This window comes from Littorina saxatilis, linkage group LG12 (genome assembly GCF_037325665.1).
Source record: "Littorina saxatilis isolate snail1 linkage group LG12, US_GU_Lsax_2.0, whole genome shotgun sequence".
In the NCBI taxonomy this organism is placed as follows: Eukaryota; Metazoa; Mollusca; class Gastropoda; order Littorinimorpha; family Littorinidae; genus Littorina; species Littorina saxatilis.
In genome coordinates, this window is record NC_090256.1 from 62,497,044 (window position 1) to 62,517,360 (window position 20,317).

Below are 20,317 nucleotides of genomic sequence, written 5' to 3' on the forward strand. Positions count from 1 at the left end.
CTCAAAACCCAACATAAATCCTGCATTATGTTTTAGAGAAAATGGTGCAAACGATACGGAATGAGGTAATGGCAAGGGTATGTTTAGTTCAAAGGAAAGAGTGTAGGGGGGGGGGGGGGAGGTAGGGGGTAGCTGGGAAAGAAATTGAAGACATATTCTATTAGCTCACTTTGTCCGTTTATTTTGTATCACACAAAAAAACGTTTCAGATCAAGACAAGAAGGCAAACAAAAGAAGTTCGAAAGACGACAGGACAATCGAAACAGAACAAGACAAATCTTACACTTAAGTCTTGCTTCAAAGCAAAGCTTCCAAACATACAAGGCTCAGCAAAATGAACTGTGAAAAACTTTCGGGCAGCACCCAGGACCTCAGCTTGACAGCCCACTTTGTCAACATCACGGGCCAACGAATTTAGACACAACCATCAGCGAACGCTGAAGAAGAAGAAACTGGACATGTGGATTTACAAAAGCATTGTTTCTGGGAACACGAACAGATACCTCGTTGAAGTTAGTGTGTAAAAAAAACCTTACGCTCTTTTTGTTATGATCTCATTTTTAAAATGAAGTATACAAAGGAGAAAAAAAAAGGAAAACAATGTACTTGATGAACACACAACTGCAGTGACATTATACTGTTACTTTTCTGCTAAAAGTACTCTTTCTTTGGAAGAGTACATGCTACCGGTACCGTTTTTATTTTTGGTTGTTATTACTATTGCTTTCATTATAAACGCATGTTTTGTATTCAGATAGACTGGGTTTTTTAGTTAAGTGTCCAAGTAAAGAGAAGGTCTTATTCCATGTAAAAGTCTGGCAAGACCTTGTGTGTGTGTGTGTGTGTGTGTGTGTGTGTGTGTGTGTGTGTGTGTGTGTGTGTGTGTGTTAACAAGCAATGCCATCTTCAAGCCCCGTAGTCCCTTTTTCTTTTGTAAGAGTGCATGTGCAAGGAACAGAACCTGGGTCAGAGGGAACATAATTATGGAAGACACTCAGTCGGGTGATGCACTGAAACAACCACTGAGAAATGCTTGGAGAGTACACGCTCACGGACACGTCCATTATTTTGTAGCTTTGTACATTCGATGGACAAACAGAGAGAGAGAAAGGGAGATAGGTGTGGGGGGAGGGGGGGGGGTATAGCCTCAAACATTTCATAACTGAACGCATGTTATGCTCTATTCCAATTGAAAATGCAATGTCTCATTTAAATGACCCATTCAGCCTGTGTTACCATACCCTTTGCAGTAACAGCTGATTGAACGTTAAAGTAAAGGACAAAATAAATAGGTAAGAACTAGTGAAAATGTTACAAAGAAATAAAGAAGACGGGGAATGAAGGAGAGAGAAAGAGGAGAGGAAGAGAAAAGAACATGCACATAATAGCAACACTAATAACATATCTTCCACACAACTCCACATAAAACATTATTTCTCTTGTTGACACATTGGCATGGTTTTCTTCCTGGGGATGGGTGGGTGGGTGGGGTGGGGGTGGGGGGGGGGTTAATAGACAGAGTCTGGGTAAGGGAAGCTTGGGTTTCAACCATAAATCCTCGCACATGTTAAGTAATCACAATCAACGGTTCATATACGCGAAAACAGTTTTTTTTTTAAATAGTACAAATCTCAACGATATTCATCTGGAATCACACACGTATGTACACGACTGAGTGAGCATTAATATCACCCCATTTAAAAAAAAAGGTTGAACCGAAAGGGAAAAAAAATACAAGGAAAGAAATTCTGGGCAGCATTTCATGTTTTTACTCTGTTGAGTCAATTTGTTACGTATTTAAACGTTGAGTCGATCTGTCCTGAATCTAACAACATTCTTTAAGTTTTCGTCAGTAATATTCGGTATTTACACTCGACTCTGTTGTCATCTGGCTCGGACATCACATCGTTCTGTAATTCTGCTTTTACATCTTTGCTCAGCGGGAGAACCACAACGCATGTATTTTAGTTTTTTTACATTCCCATATATACCAGGATCAAATCAGTTCCAGGTGAAGCGATCAGTATGTGCCGTATGTACGAACGTAATGACTGATCCGAAGTTCAAAGTAATTAAATTGGAAAAACTAGCAAGACCCGGTAAGGATTTAAAACTCATTAAGAAAAACCTGAAACAACTCTTGGAAACTTTTAGGAAGATTTTGTTTAAAAAAAAAAAAAAAAAAAAAAAATCCCGACCTACCGACTATTTTTTTGGCCTATGTTACCGTAAACAGACCTTTTTTTTGGTGGCCTAATGCCAAATTTTGAGTCTCGCTGATCTGTACAATCTTCAAACACTTCATCCGCCATCCATAAACTTTAACAGCATTTATGTTCATGCTCAACAGCATCTGGTTATAGTTGTTTTTTCTCAGTAAACCTAATCAAAATCACACAGTTGAATTATGACAAAGTCTCGAAGAAGAAGGTGGGAAGTGACAAAAGACACGTCTTTTGTGAAGTGTTCAAGGTATAACAGTATATTGATTTAAGTAAGAAATAGTAATCAAAAGGTCAGCGTAATACTAACACACAATTGTAACAGTTTTTTTGTCGTTTCTTTGTTCTTGAAATGACGGGCATTGTAAGTGAATGTCAGCTCCTCTCCTGCAGTTACCCCGTGAGCAGCGGATCATTCAGCACTTCAGCGGAAAAGTTGTGCATCACCTTTTTAGGGGAGAGGTTCCAATAACACGGGATACACAACATCACTGTGAAAAGCCCAGCATCAACATATTCAACAGTTTGTGGCGCGCAGCGGGCCTGCTTGAGTAAGTCATGTGCGTGTGTCATCACATTTTTCTTCAGTAATGTTGCAAAAAAACCAATTCTCTACGTTTGAAGCTTCTTGACAATGAAGTTCCCAGGCAATCCTTCAGTCTCTAGTATACCTCACGGGCAGAAAACACTGACCGGTTCTTCGAAGGATGTTGATATTCAATTCAGCAGTCACATTTGTCGAAGCTGAACTGACCATGGACTAAGCCAAAGCATTCAGTACTTGCCTGAACAGCAAACAGTAACCTCCAGACAAGTTGCTTTTTCACCTTGAATTCTGCGCTCAATCGAGTCATCAGCATCGACAATGGTTTAGCTGTGCACGACATCCATTACTGTTTCATCCATGATATGCCGCTGATATTTTCCATGCTGACAAAGTCTTGAAAAGTATTTTCATCCCGTAGGCAAATAAACCTTCAAAATTCTGTCGTCCAGCTTGGCATCTTTTTGAATTTCTTTCAAATCTCAACAGCAAAACGAAGAAACACACACGCACACCACATCGCAAATCCACTTGTCTATCACACGAGGATCGACCAATCAGACGACTGTCACGTGACGATGACGTCAGAGCGAGACCACGGAGTTGTCCTCTGATTGGCTGAGGAGGAGGAAGGAGGCTGCAGAAGAGGAGGAGCATGGAGTGCTGGCCAGGGTTGGAATGGGAGTATCTGGGGTGGCCGACTGTCAGAGCACCGTGTCGAACAGTGCCATCCCTTTTGATATAATCTCGTCCTGAAAAAAGATATGAAATAGAGAATGTGGTATAATATGCTGTTCCTTTTGATATAATTATTCTCGTCCTGAAAAAAGATATGAAATAGAGAATGTGTTATAATATGCTGTCCCTTTTGATATAATTATTCTCGTTCTGAAAAAAAGATATGAAATAGAGCATGTACTAACTGCCATCCCTTTTGATTTAATCTTGTCCTGAAAAAACGATATGCCATAGAGAATGTATTTTCCGCCGTGCCTTTTAGTAAAATCTTGTCCTAAGAAAAAACATAGTCACACACTAAGCCCCGGCCACGTAATAATAACACAAGACACGAGTATAATACTTTCCCCGCCCCCCCCCCCCCCATTCTTCCTTCAAAACAACACAAACACACCCTGGCTCATTCACGAGAGAGAAAGTAAGCCAATAGGTACATAGGAGTAACATATCGTTGCCCGCAGCAGTTCATAATTAATTTATATTCAATGCATATATACGTACCCTTCGACACGTGTCCATAAACTCCTCAACTGATATAACTCCGTCACAGTTCTGATCCATTTTCTGGAGAGAAAAACAAGAACAGAATAATTATACAAGATAAAGATCAGAATTTTATGTTTTTGAGACTGTACACTTCTGGAGACACGACATCATGTCTTTCAGCAACTATGACGCACTTTGTTTACACAAAACTGACAAATTTAAATACACAGCAACCAACAAGACGGATGGCCAGCAGCTGCAAGATCCCGGTGAAAGTGTCTTAAGACGAACAACAAACAATGAAACCAAGATTCGACCCGACATTCAAACCACGAAAGGAAAACAAAGCAAACCAATAAAATTTTCGAACACCCGAGTTTCCAAAAGCTACAGCGTATGAAAGACTACATTCAGCCTGTTTACTTCCGTTGGAATGGAAAACAAACCGGGGCCGCGAGCGCGAGATGTTTTGCGTGTACGCGTGCGTGTCTTTCTTCGATTTTTTTTCTCTGGAATACATTATATTACATTTTTCCTCTTCACCCTACCGGTCCATCAACGAACAAAGATTAAAAAAAATAATAATAATAAAAGCCGTCGCTGTTCTAGAATACCCCCATCGCCACATATGGTCCTATTCCCGCAGCTGCTCAACAAGAACTACAAGGACATGACGCCCCTACCTCCACTACCCCCCCCCCCCCACACACACAATCATCCATATCTCAGCCCTCACCGTGAAGACCCGCTCGACGTGCTCCTTGGCGGTGTTCTCGTCGATGGAGAGCTCGGTGTACATAGCGGCCCCACCACCACTAACCCCCTCTCTCTCCACACACAAACACACACACACACACACACACACACACACACACACACACACACACACACACACACACACGCACTCTCAGCCCTCACCGTGAAGACCCGCTCGACGTGCTCCTTGGCGGTGTTCTCGTCGATGGAGGGCTCGGTGTAGCGGCCCATCATCTCGTAGATGGCGTTGACGATGTCCAGCATCTCGTCCTTGGTGATGATGCCGTCGCCGTTGATGTCGTAGAGCGAGAAGGCCCACTGCAGCCGCTCCTGCAGCGACCCCCGCGACAACACCGACAACCCCATCACGAACTCCTGCAACGACCAGAGAGAGAGGCATATCAAAGGTGGGAATGGTGACCTCATACGGCCTTTTGAGGTCGGATCTTGCTGCCTACAATGGTTTCTTCTTCTTCTTCTACTTCTTCGTTCATGGGCTGAAACTCCCACGAGGGTTTTTAACGTGTATGACCGTTTAGCCCCGCCATTTAGGCAGCCATACGCTGATCTCGGGGGAAGCATGCAGGGTATTTTCGTGTTTCTGTAAACCACCGAACTCTTGCATGGAATAAAGGATCTTTTCAGTGCGTACTTGGTCTTGTGCTTGCGTGTACACACGTAGGGGGATAAGGCCTGCACATAAGTTGACCTGGGAGATAGGAAAAATCTCCAACCTCAACGAACCAGGCGCGGCCAGGAACGATCAACCTCCCGCATAGGAGGCCGGGGTCTTATTCACTGGGCCATTTTGTCCGTCTCCTAAAATGGTTGATTGTAGTCCGCTCGTGAGAAGGTCGAGTGTACCCACGTCACCAACAATCCCTATCACAAACGTTTGCAACGACTGCAAAATGATGTGAATTAAGAGCGTAAGTTCAGCAGTAGGGTAGGTTGGTCTGATTTTAAAGTCTTTGGAATGCTTGGTGGGGATTTTCCTGGAGTATAGTATACCAGGCAGGGAACTGCAGTTCATTTAGTATACAGGGAATCATTCATCACGGCAATATCCTGTTAACTCCAGTGCACACACGTGCACGTGCAACTGAAACCCGTTTTGCCAGACACATTCAGTGCAAGTAGTACACAAAAAGGTTGAGCTGGGATGGGGCGGATGTCGAGGACGCCCTGTATAGATTTCATTACAGGCAGGATGTTAAGGCAGACTTCGTGTTGAGACAGCCCTTTCGGAACAATTACAAAAAAACATTTAATGAGCAGTGAAGTGAGGGGTTGGGGTGGGATGGCGGGGATTTTAAAGATGTCTGTGACGTGAGAACGAGATGGGATAAGCGCGGAGACGGCGAGGGGTAATGGGAACGGTGAGTGGGACAGAGAGAAAACCAGGAGACGCACGAGTGTAGTACATTTCTTAAACATCGAAAAGTCAATAGCCCATTCTCCAATGTTCAATGCAAACTAAATTGTCGCGCTCATTTCTGCAATGACGTTTTTTTCACAATCATTCAGAGTGTACCTCTGTTATAACCTCTGGGGAAAGAAAGGGAAAATCCTCCGTAGTTATCATTTCCTTCCAACAGCAATTAATGTGACAGTTTCTCAATAACGACCTTCAATTTCCTGCCATGTTTACAAATAGCTCCGTTTTATTTCACTACTCACGACAATCATGTCTGCATGCTGTCAGAATATCCCCATGTCTACATGCCATGGGCAAAACGCATTCGAACGAAATCCCAACCTTTGGCGGTTATTATTGAGAAATCCCTTCCGCAAAGCGTTTTTGAATCTGACGGAAAGTGTTCTCTGATAGTGCCGCGAAGTTTTGATTTTATTCTTGCATTTTTTTCACACTACGGGAAAGCATTCTTTCACCCTTCCGCAGAGCGTTCAATTACATTGAAGCAAAGCGTTGTTTTTTTCACGCTCCCGGAAAGCATTCTTTCAAACTGCTGCTGAGCGTCCACTGACATTGCTTGTAAAGAATTTTTGTGAAATAAAGAGTGTTTGAAACGCTGCCGGATGGTGAATTTTCACGCAGCTGGAAGGCGTTCTTCCACATCGCCGCAAAGCCTTCTTCGACACTGCCACAAAAGCGGTTCTCTGCTATGGCCGTAAAGCGTGCCTTGGGCGGATCTCTTATCCTCGACAGCTAATCAATACTTGTGACACCAACAGCAGTATGGAGCCGCTAAAGCAAATGTGGTATTTTGCAGGATTTATTTTTGAGATCGGCCGATAGTAGCGTTCGCGATTATTGCACAGTATCAACCCCATCTGGCTTGTGGGGTTGGATGCAAACGGTCTTTTTGCATTTCCTGGGGTAGGTGTGGATCAGGATCATGACCAGGGCCGGACTACCAGGGGGGTTATGGGGGTTGCGCAATCCCCCCCCCCCCCCCTTAGCCTAAACATGTACCTCACCTATTTAAATTTTTTTTATTATTGTTTATTTTTGCCGTTTCATGCAAGGAGCGACCATTTTCCTATATCAGAATATGACCTACCCATAAGCTTCAGGGGGCTTCGCCCACTGACCCCCACAAGAGGCTCTGCCCCTTGACCCCGCTAGGGGGAACATCCCCCTGGACCACCACTGGCAACCCCCCCCCTCCTCTTAGCCTAGTCCGGCCCTGATGACCGTGTGTGTGTGTGTGTGTGTGTGTGTGTTTGTGTATGAGTGTGTGTGTGTGTGTGTGTGTGTGTGTGTGTTTGTGTGTGAGTGTGTGTGTGTGTGTCGGTGTGCGTGGTGTGTGTGTGTGTGTGTTTGTGTGAAGCAGGGAGATGGGACTCAGCAGTGAAAGCGGAAGAAACACTCTTGACTTTTGCCTACATTTTCTGAGTGAGGAGTATTAAACTTTCAAGCACGCAGATGCCCCGGATCACTAGCCATGCTCACCAATAAGGACACAAAGGAGTAAAGAGCACACATACACATAACCAGACAAACATACAGACAGATCAATCGCTAAACACACACAGACAGAAAGACAGGCTGACAGACCTATCGCTAATCACACACACAGTCACATTCTCCCTTTTTCTGTCACGCTCTCTCTTTCCACTCTTCCTCCTCTATCTCCCTTTTCTCCTGCTCTCATTTCTCTATCTCTCGCCATTTCGCACCGTATTTACCTGCAAAACATTTTTTCTTCGCCAATAACCAGCACATACTTATGTACAGGGTGACCCAAAAAAAAGAGTACCCAAACAAAACGTCATAAATTGAACAAAAATAAAGCAATCTTCATAAAATTTATTTACACACACAAGTAGCCTCTGCATGATTTGCACAGAAAAATTTAGCGTTCTAGCTTGTCTTTCAGGAAAGTTATGCTCATTCTACAGAACATGCTCCAAACGCCGCTGCAGGCAAACTTGAACTCGCCGCGCAAAGTTATCAATCACCCACACACACTCCTATTGCGAGATTCCGCGAATGGTTGTTGTGATGGCTCTCTTGAGTTCTGTGATTGTCTGTGGGTTGTTCCTGTAGATGTTGTCTTTCAGGAACCCCCAAAGATAGAAATCGCGCTGACCGAAGTGTCTCTGGAACTGTACTTGCACATCTCTGTATGATTTTGTGCGAAAATAGGTCTCTATGCAAAACGTCCGTTGATCATTAGTATAGTACATTGTGAGAACAGCTTTTATTTCATCCAACCATGCAGTGGATTAGCTTGACTCACCTCAAAAAGAAAGAAAAAAAAGTTAAAATTGACAAAGTTATTCAATTTTGTTTGGGTACTCTTTTTTTTGGGTCACCCTGTACTATCAAACAAACACACACACACACACACGCACACACACGCACACACACACACACACGCGCGCGCGAAGACTCACCTCAAAGCTAATGGAGCCGTTGTGGTCATGGTCAAAGGTGTTGAAGACATAATGAGCATACGCAGAGGCATCTGGAAAATGACACAAAACACTTCCATCAACATATTTTGTTACTATACGAACAAATACGCCAATGAAAAAGACGGAAGTACTAATAACAACCACTCTACAGATCATCCAAGAAACTCCCACGTACACTCGTGTCTTTGCACGCGTGGACGTTTACGTGTATGAACGTTTTTACGCCGCTTTCGGAGGAAGCATGCTGGGTATTTTTGTGTTTTTATAACCCATCGAACTCTGACATGGACTACAGGATTTTTTTTCCCGTGCGCACTTGATCTTGTGCTTACGTGTACACACGAAGGGGGGATAAGGCACTAGCAGGTCTGCACATAAGTTGACCTGGGAGATCGGAAAAATTAATCTCCACCTTCACCCACCAGGCGCGGCCTAAAAGATTGTTTGACGTCAGTATAATCGCACGGGCGATTGTTTAGGATTCTCTAAACGACATGATCCCAAAAGTAAGATAAGGAAATATCGGAAGTATACAAGGACATCTTCATTTCCGAAAACCCAACAGTGGGACATGGAAACCCAAACCTAATTACAAAAATTAAAAGTGTTAATTTTACCGAACAGCTCACACACCACTGCGCATATCTTCGCAAGTAGTTATTCACTTAGTTAATGGAACGCTTAATATTTGACAAAATAAAGTATTCACAGGCACATGTACAGCGACCCAGTGGTCTTTACAGAGGACAGACGAACGAACAATGAATATGAGATGAACACAACTTATCTGAAAATGTTTTTTGATCTCTGTTTTTGGATTTATGCTTTGAGAAAAAAAGTCTCAAAAAGAGAAAGTTGAACATGATGTGGGTTACATGGCTTTCACCTTGCACACGATACTGTAGATGTGCACATGTTCAAAAGGTGAGAAAAGCAATGGGGGCGGGGACGTAGCTCAGTTGGTAACGCGCTGGCTTTGTAGCCAGTTGGTCGCTATCAGCGTGGGTTCGATCCCCACGTTCGGCGAGAGATTTATTTCTCGGAGTCAACTTTGTGCAGACTCTCTTCGGTGTCCGAACACCCCCGTGTGCACACATGCGCACGAAAAAGATCCCACGTTCACAGCGAAAGTCTCAGGGCTTGGAAAACACGAAGACACGCATGCATCATCTCTCGTCTCCAGTTATCATGATCGTATTTCGATACTTTGACGAGACAAACCCAATGCTGGTGTGTCGAAGAAGACAGCCACAGCGGGCTTGTTCGAATCAAAGTATCACACCATATCTTCAGCGTATTACCAATACCTGTCCCAATATAGACCAGTTGGTCTAAGAGGACGTTAAACCATAATAGTCAGTCGAAAAGCAATGAAGATCCATCACATGTTGCTATTCACCACCGCAAGTCTTATTTTGTTTGTTCATTCAGAGCGACATATCAAACATCTGTTCCGCTGCATATAAGTTTCTTTCTTTTCTTTATTTGGTGTTTAACGTCGTTTTCAACCGTTCAAGGTTATATCGCGACGGTGAAAGGGGGGGGGGGGGAATGGGATAGAGCCACTTGTTAATTGTTTCTTGTTCACAAAAGCACTAATTCATATAGGTATTTCACACCGTAAACAGAAGTGTTACAATTTTGAACACACTTTTTGTAACCAGTTGTGAACACTGTGTAACGAGCTTTATAATTCTACTGGAAAAAGTAGCACGAATGGTAAAGACTATTTCGTATAATGTTTCACACAGTGTTCACAACTGGTTACAACAAGTGTGTTCACAACTGGTTACAACAAGTGTGTTCACAACTGGTTACAACAAGTGTGTTCACAACTGGTTACAACAAGTGTGTTCACAACTGGTTACAACAAGTGTGTTCACAACGGGTTACAACAAGTGTGTTCACAACGGGTTACAACAAGTGTGTTCACAACGGGTTACAACAAGTGTGTTCACAACGGGTTACAACAAGTGTGTTCACAACGGGTTACAACAAGTGTGTTCAAAAGTGGAACACTTCAGTTTACAGTGCATCGCTCTGTCTTGTGTATCGTTCATTACGTATGTTACGCTGTTTTAATGAATGCGCGCGTGGACGCATGTGTTTGTGTGCGTGCATGAGTGCGTGCCTACGCGAGTATGTGCGCCTTCTTGTGATCGTAAATCCTTGTGCGAAAGAATCTCTGTGCGTGCTTCTGTGTGTATGGAAAGCGCGTATGTGATCCCAAATACCCCATCGACCCTGGATCAGGGACGACAAAGAATGATGGAGCGCTGTAATTATAAAAACCAACATTAGTTGTCTGGGCAAATAACACAGGGACTGGTAGCCATGGTGGCAACGGCACCAGCACACGTGACATGGATGGAAGAAAGATAGAGAGCAGAACACAGATAAGTTAAGACAGGAGGCCAGACGCTGATGATGATGCTGCATGTGCTCAGAGCCTGCGAGAACGTCTGCAGCGACAGACACGGTAGCTATGGAAAAGAGACAGGCATGTTAGCTATGGAAGAGAGACAGAAATGGTAGCAGTGGAGAGACCGACATGGTAGCTTTTGAAGAGAGATAGACACGGTAGCCATGGAAGAGAGACAGACATGGTAGCTATTGAAGAGAGACTGACATGTTAGCTTAGGAAGAGAGACAGACATGGTAGCTATGGAAGAGAGACAGACATGGTAGCTATGGAACACAGGCAAATATGGTAGCAACGGAAAAGAGACAGACATAGTAGATATGGAAGAGAGACAGACATGTTAGCTATGGAAAAGATAGGCATGGTAGCTATGGAAGAGAAACAGACATGGTAGATATGGAAGAGAGACAGACATGTTAGCTATGGAAAAGATAGGCATGGTAGCTATGGAAGAGAGACAGACATTGTAGCTATGGAGGAGAGACATACATGGTACGTAGCCATGGAAGAGAAACAGACATGGTAGCTATAGAAGAGAGACAGACATGATAGCAACTGAAGAGAGACAGACATGTTATCAATGGAAGAGAGAGACATGGTAGCAATGGAAAGAGACATACATGGTAGCTATATGGAAAAGAGACAGACACGGTAGCTATAGAAGAGAGACAGACATAATAAAAATAGAAGAGAGACAGACACGGTAGCTATAGAAGAGAGACAGACATAATAAAAATAGAAGAGAGACAGACACGGTAGCTATGGAAGAGAGACAGACATAAAAGCAATGGAAGAGGGATAGACATGATAGCTATGTAAGAAGGATAAACATGATAGCAATGGAAAAGGGATAGACATTGTAGGTATGGAAGAGAGACTGACACGGTAGCAATGGAAGAGATACAGACGTGTTCCCTTGTTAATAGAAACATATTATGAGGAAAATACGTCGAAAAGAATTGCAAAGAGGACATAGAGAGGAAAATGACATGCATTCGGAAAAAAAACCACATGCCAGGACCCCGTTCTTGAAGAAGTATGCAGGTCATTTACGTTAAAACGCATTAAAAAAAGAAAGAAAAAAAAAAGCGTGCATCAAATGCTGTATTGCAGTTTACTGCCGTGCAGGTGGATGCATGCAAGTCGGAATAAGGATTGTATCACCTAAAGTTCTACAGAAAAAAAAAATACCCCATAAAACATGAAATGGAAGACAATCAGAAATGGTCAGCTTGCTTTCAGCCATCAGTATTATGTGTGTGTGTGTGTGTGTGTGTGTGTGTGTGTGTGTGTGTGTGTGTGTGTCTGTGTGCGTTCTTGCGTGCATGTGTATGTGTGTGTGTCTGTGCAGGGGCGGATTAGGGGGGGGGGTTACAGGGGTTCCGGAACTCCCCCCCCCCTGGCTGTCAAAAAAATTAAAACATTACAGTAATACTAACTTTAAAAGAAATAATGAGTGGCTGCTGACACCAGTTGATCATGTTTAAAATCAAGGATAAGCCATAAATTGTTCATAAAATAGCTAAAATTCTTCAGCTTATGGGGGGCAAAGCCCCCCAGACCCCCCAACGGGGCCTTCCCATGTACCCCACAAGGGGTCTACCCCCTGGACCCCAGGTTGTAACCCCCCCCCCCCCTCTGGCTTAACTGCTCCGCCCCTCGAGTGTGTGTGTGTGTGTGTGTGTGTGTGTGTGTGTGTGTGTGTGTGTGTGTGTGTGTGTGTGTGTGTGTGAATACGAATACGAATAATAATAATACGAATAAACTTTATTGTCATGAAACGTAGTGTTTGTAAGACACGGGAAGATAAATAACCAAATGATTTCATTGTTTCTTTTTTTCGAAGCAATTATATACAAATTCTCCCAATTGTGTGTGTGTGTGTTTGTGTGTGTGTGTGTGTGTGTGTGTGTGTGTGTGTGTGTGTGTGTGTAATGCGTACGTGCATGCATGCGTCTGAGCGTGTGATTGTTGGTGTGGCTCTTGCAGCTGTGTTGCCGGTGTACCTGACATGTGTCTATGTATCCCCGAGTCTGGGCCTTAATATCAGCACGCCGCTGCTTCCCCTGCTATTCTTTAATACATGGATATCAAAGGGAGCCATGAAAAGGTCACTGAAAACCCGATACAAAGACTGACCTTTAACGCTCTTCTTTTCAAACGATGACATTTTCCAGCAAAGTGGAGACACGATATTGATCGCATCCAATTAGGGTATTATTGACCATCTCACAAAATCGTTGGGGAGGCAAAAAACACCACGAAAAAACCCACACAAAAAAACCAAAAAAAGAAAACAGGAAAAAAAGTCATACGGCGAAGAGAGATATTCAGATGTTCAATGGTGTAACGCTAAGAGACGTTAAAGGCTCCGAGTTTTGTTTCCTTTTGGTGACAGTACGTTAATTCTGGCAGTCCACCTTGATATAAAATGTAAGAATATCATATAATTTGACTGCTGCTCTGGCAATATGCGTCTTACTTTGTTATCAAACATCAACAAACAGACAGACAGGCAGGATCTCAGAGAGACACACACACACACACACACACACACACACACACACACACACACACACACACATTCACACACACACACACACACACACACACACACACACACACAGATATAGACACAGACATATGCACGCACGCACGCACACCATTTCACCCTCACCAGACAAGTTTTTCAAACCATCCAAGCCCTTGCCCCCCTTTTCTCTCCACGACACAACCACAAAATCCACGAGTCACACACCACTTTTGTGACAGCACAGTAGTGGCAACCCAAAAAAACTCGGCAATACACACATATGAACACAGATGAACACACACACACACACACACACACAGACACACACACACTCGATTCCCAAGCAATTCAACCCACTTCCAAATCCAGTCATATCAAAATGGTTTCTTCTTTGGCGTATTCAAGTACTAGAATGAATACCCGCTTCGCCGGGTAGCCGGCTTCGCCGGGAAGAAGTACTTAGAGCCGTACGCCGGCTTCGCCGGGTCCAAACAATGGACCCGCCAAGCTTAGGTCCCCCCCAGATTCGTGGAATGGGAACAGCACGAAAATGATTCAGTGGCCATAATGCCATTCCTGACCATATCGAGTCCCATCCTTGTCGACGAATGTATCCGTGATAATCACCTTTGGAGGCGAACTCCACTCAAACAGGATTGAGCAATTTATAGCTTATCTGTAAGCCCTTTTGAACTGTTATGGCTTCTCAAAGGAAGGCCAGTACATACAAATACACAAAAGCCGCCAGACCACATCACAAACAGAACTGAACAATCCCCAGGTGTTGCTCACATAGAGAGAGACACACACACACACACACACACACACACACACACACAAACACAGAGAAGCCGTATCTATAGAGAGATAGATGACAGTGTATTTTTCGCGTGGCTATAAATTGATTCGACCTTTGCACTTTTACAGTGAGGATAATTTACGGGTCCAATTTACGTTCTGGACACTGCGGTGACCTTCTAAAAATAGTAACAGAACGCCGGGAATATCCGAAGACGCCCCACTCATATAGTGCACCATACGAAGGAAGGGAGGTAAACGCTGAAAACCTGGAGAAGATGAGAAGATAAGGAAGAGTTACTTATAATGGTGAAATGAACACAAAAACCAAAATCGGTTCAGCGCTGCGCGCTGAGAGCACGTGTTGAAATATCTCATCGATGATATTGTGTCCGGGGTGTAGCTGAATACGGTGTCCAAATTTGAAAAAGATCCACCGAGAACTTTGGCTTTGGTGTGTCGGTATGGGGGCCCGGGTAGCTGAGGTGGAACCAAAATAGCTGAGGTGGAACCAAAATCGGTTCAGCGCTGCGCGCTGAGAGCACGTGTTGAAATATCGACCAGGTTGTGTCCTGTCCCGGGTCTACCTGAATATGCCCACCAAATTTGAAGCAGATCCATCGAGAACTTTGGCCGTGCATCGCGAACTCACACACAGACACACAGACACACAGACACAAGTCGTATATATATAGATATATATATAGAAGGATGGATTTCGTGACAAATCGTAAAAAAAAAAAACAAACAAAAATGAGGTCGGTAGAACTCCGTGCATAGCACGCCAAGCGGGGTAAGCGGAGGTCGAACTGACCTAATTCACACAACGACTGCCGTGAGTATTGTATCTCACAAAATAGAAGTTTCCTAGTTAGTTCTATATTGGCAGATGTCCGCATAGCTCAGTGGATAGGACAGCGGCGCGGTCTCTGAAGTGGTTGGTTCCAGCCCCGTCAATACCATAACTTTTTAGTGTATTTTTTATGGATCATGCGCGCTTTTCCTGTTCAGTTTGTAAAACACAGTATACTATTTTTTTCTGGGGGGGGTGCTCATTAATATAAATAAATCGCAAGTCAAGACTCAAATACTATAACATTTTAATGTCCTTATAAAAACAATAAAAAATGCCTTGTAGTGCCGGGCGGTTTAAAAAAATGTAATTCACATTAGTTCTGAATTGCACTAAAATCATCAAGACTTTTTTGAAAAATCACTCACTGAAACAGACGCAGCACGCGTGGGTGCTTAAACACCCACACCCACACACACACACACACACACACGCACTGTTTATACCGTTTTTAAATACTATGCAACGCATGTAACCCAAACAAAATTAATTTCCGTACCCCTTCTTTTATTAACACACAGCTTCGGCCCTTGATCATATGAAAACGAGTGTCACTACCAAACGATAAATTCTTCCCCGTGCATATCAAACCGTTTTCCTCGTGCATATCAAACCGTGTGATGGACTGACCTTAAAGCTGTGGTCTATTTATGACTTTCCGGGGCTACGAGATTGAAAAATAGGGATACAATCATGTACAGAATTCTGTACAGCAAACGCTACCCGAAACCCCACCTATACGGCGTGTATAACCTTGAGAGCTTCAGTCAACGCTTGAATTTTGCAGGGATAACATCCGGTTTGCTCTCTCAAGACTGATCATATTTTATCTTCAAGAGAGATCAAGGGGAAAAAGAAAACGCCCCGGCGAAGATTCGAACTCTCGACCTCTCGACCTCGAGACTTCGTGTCTCATGTCCTAACCACTAGGCTACTGCGCCAATTGAGAAAAAGAAGGAAAAACATTGATATGTTATGTTATTCTTGAAGCAGCATCTATATATATATATATATATTGCTATTTCATATGTTACGTGGATTTCCATTGGTCAATTGGGCAAAACTGAGCTCAGTGCAAAAGTGATATCGACGACATTTCCGTCGATATCAGTTTTGATATCGACGACCTCTTTATTGCTTCCCCACTTCAAAAACAAAAACACCTACATTTAAAAACAAACAAATATATATGAAAATGTAATGATCCCAGAATTTAGTTGAGCAAGTGACTAAAGACTTTTTGAAAGAAAAGACATTTTGAAATACTGAAAAGTACAAGAAAAGAGTGAACAAAAAGAAATAATAGAGGGATATGGAACAGCCAAAACTGAGACAAATACTTTCGGTAATTTCTTTACAATAAATACAAAATGTCCAGAGATTTAGCAATATATCTAACATTGACTGACTGTGTGATGATATCTTCTGCTATTGGTCTGTTTCGACAGTGATATCAAAATCTCGACCTCCGGTCTCGATTTTGATATCACTGTCTCAACAGACCATAGCAGAAGATATCATCACACAGTCCGTCAATATTGGGTAATATACGACTTGTGTCTGTGTGTCTGTGTATCTGTGTATTTGTGTATTTGTGTATTCGCCATGCACGGCCAAAGCTCTCGATGGATCTGCTTCAAATTTGGTGGGCTTATTCAGAGAGACCCCGGACACAACCTCATCGATGAGATATTTCAACACGTGCTCTCAGCGCGCAGCGCTGAACCGATTTTGGTTCCATCTCAGCTATTTTGGTTCCACCTCAGCTACCCGGGCCCCCATACCGACACACCAAAGCCAAAGTTCTCGGTGGATCTTTTTCAAATTTGGACACCGTATTCAGCTACACCCCGGACACAATATCATCGATGAGATATTTCAACACGTGCTCTCAGCGCGCAGCGCTGAATCGATTTTGGTTTTTGTGTTCATTTCACCATTATAAGTAACTCTTCCTTATCTTCTCATATTCTCCAGGTTTTCAGCGTTTACTTCCCTTCCTTCATAATGGTGCACTATAGTGTGAGTGGAGCGTCTTCGGATATTCCCGGCGTTCTGTTACTGTTACTATTTTTAGAAGGTCACCGCAGTGTCCAGAACGTAAATTGGACCCGTAAATTATCCTCACTGTAAAAGTGCAAAGGTCGAATCAATTTATAGCCACGCGAAAAATACACTGTCATCTACCTCTCTATAGATACGGCTTCTCTGTGTTTTTGTGTGTGTGTGTGTGTGTGTGTGTGTGTGTGTGTGTGTGTGTGTGTGTGTGTTTCTATGTGAGCAACACCTGTGCATTGTTCAGTTCTGTTTGTGATGTGGTCTGGCGGCTTTTGTGTAAATTTATTGAAATGGATTCAAGAATAAATATACTGCAGTGGAACTGTCGTTCCCTTAACACTGCTCTACCGTACCTTATTAATTATCTTAACCAAAACAACATGTTCAATGTATTATTGATACAGTCCCCACTCTGTCATGCGGGAAAACTCCCCTTCATATCTGGTTTCTTTTACCCACCCGTCACAGATTATCAGGTTGATGATACGAGCGGAGCACAAACTATCAAGTACACAGTAACCTATGTCAGAGACAATCTGAAGTACAATGTTCACCCAACCCCTGTTCCGGCCGACACAAAAATACATTCAAACCTAGTTGAACTTCTGCTGAATGATGGCCCATCCATCTTCTTATTAAACATATATAACAGAAACATTACCAAAGGCCCGATTTTCAGCTGGCTCCCAGAGCTCGACGGAAGACGCACCTGGGTGATCGGAGGAGATGTTAATGGCCGAAACCCCCTGTGGGATGCCAACTTCCCCGATCAGACATGTGCCGTGGGAAAGAGCCTTGCCACCTATATAACGCAATCAAATGTGTACTTACTAAATGACGGATCAGCAACCAGAATACCCGATATCTCAAACCAACACCCCTCCGCCATTGACATAACCTTGGTTAGTCCCACTCTCGGATTAACAACGGACTGGTGCGTTGTGTCAGATAAATTAAAAAGCGACCACTTACCAATCATGATATCCATTATTGGGAAATCACCACACACAGAGCCAGGCCCAAAAGCCTTAAAATACAATTATAAAAAGGCGGACTGGGCAGTTTTCAAGGACGCTGTCACTAAGTCGGCCGATGCACATACCCTCTTGGATGGCAATCCAGAGTCCCAAGAAAGTATCGACAACAAATATAAACAGCTAAGATCAAACCTGCTGAATGCAATGGAATTGTCAATCCCCAAAACAAAACCTTTTATCGGACCCAGTAAAACTGATCAGAGCCCATGGTGGACAGAAGAATGCAGAACAGCCATCAGGTTAAAAAGAACTGCAAAAGAGAAGTATGATCGCTTCAGGTCTGCACAAAACCACAACAATATGAAATCAACTGAAGAACAATGTGACAAAATTATAGACAAAGCAAAAAAAGAATATTTTGAAAACATGTCCAGCAAAGTGAGCGATTACAGAGATGCTGGAAAAATTTGGACCAAAATAAGGAAATTCAAATGCAGACACAAGCAGGCTGAACGTCCTCTTATGCACGAAGGAAAAAAATATGAAAGCCTTCCTGAAAAAGCAGAACTGTTTGCAGATATTTTTGCAGCAGCAAGCCAAACAGATAAACTGTTATGTGAGCAGGAACTCTTCCGTAAGAACTGGGAGGATAAACAGGACTTAAACGACCCAGAACTCAACCCTTCCTTAAAAATAAATGCTCCCTTATCCATTCAAGAACTGAAAACGGCTATAGCATCGGTGACAAAAGTCCGATCCGCCTGTGGTTCTGATCCAATAAACTATCAGGTCATACAACATTTACCAAACCAAGGATTAAATCTTTTACTGGATTTTTATTCAACATGCTGGAAGTCTGGCCTGATTCCCACAGCTTGGAAAGAGGCTGTTGTGATCCCCATTTTAAAGCCTGGAAAACCAAGAGCTAACCCTTCCAACTGGCGCCCTATATCTCTGACCTCCCATCTGAGCAAAATCTATGAAAGAATACTAAAATCCAGACTAGAAGATGAAATGGAAAGAAAAAAGGTAATACCCCTGTGCCAAGCTGGTTTCCGTCGAGGCAGGGGTGTCTCGGATCACATTGTAAAACTGTCCTCTAAAATTAAGAAAGCTCTCTCACGCAAGAAGTCTCTCTTTGCTGTCTTTTTTGACATCAAAAAAGCCTACGATACAGTATGGCACCAACGATTGTTGTTCAAATTGAAGCAATTAGGCATCAGTGGTAATATGTTTCAATACATAAAAAGCTTTCTACTGAACAGATCCTTTCAAACTGATTATAAAGGTGCCAAATCATCCACTCGCAAAGTTGACATGGGAGTGCCACAGGGCTCAGTAATAGCACCACTGCTTTTTAGCATTATGCTGCATGACATATCGACAATTAAAACACATGGAGCCGAACTGACGCTTTATGCGGATGATATTGCTCTATGCAAAGAGTATCAAAACAAAACCTATAAAACAGAACACAAATTCTCTAAAGAGTGGCAAACAGCTATAGATAACATTGCGAACTATATGCGGGAGAATGGCTTCACTCTCTCTGCCGAGAAAACTGTATTCGTTGTCTTTACAAACCGAAAACTGGAAGATCGAGAAAAGATACAGTTCTCACTAGATAAATCTGTTGTCTCACCCAGTCAGCAGGTGAAATATCTGGGCGTAGTTTTCACCTCAAATGGACTATGGACTGCTCACTTAAAGTATCTTTTAAGCAAAGCAAATAAGACCATCAACCTTCTTAAAATACTGGCTGCCCAACCATGGGCAAAGTGCCCAGTTATTCTAACAAACATCACCAGAGCTCTTATAAGATCAAGACTATCATATGGACAGGAGGCCTACTTCTCGTCGGCTCGAAAATGGCTTGATAAGCTACAGTCAGCGGAATGTCGTGCCCTTCGGCTTGCCCTCGGACACCCAAGGCATTCAAAGCAGGCCATTGTATACCACCAAGCAGGATTCCTCCCTCTTGACATGTGGCGGCGTAAGTGCTGCGCAGATTACAATGTTCGAGCCAACACAGTGCAAAACTCAAC

At 43.2% G+C, this 20,317-nt stretch overlaps 1 protein-coding gene across 1 annotated transcript in view; it reads right to left on the reverse strand.

Annotated features, from left to right (window-relative positions):
• Positions 1–1,491: 1,491 nt before the first annotated feature.
• Positions 1,492–20,317, reverse strand: part of LOC138982512 (Kv channel-interacting protein 4-like) — a gene marked incomplete in the record, with an annotated part of 302,169 nt that continues 283,343 nt past the window's right edge. Inside the window, 4 exon segments of the mRNA XM_070355815.1 lie at positions 1,492–3,518; positions 4,006–4,068; positions 4,909–5,121; positions 8,611–8,681. Coding sequence (XP_070211916.1) covers positions 3,471–3,518; positions 4,006–4,068; positions 4,909–5,121; positions 8,611–8,681 — 395 coding nt within the window.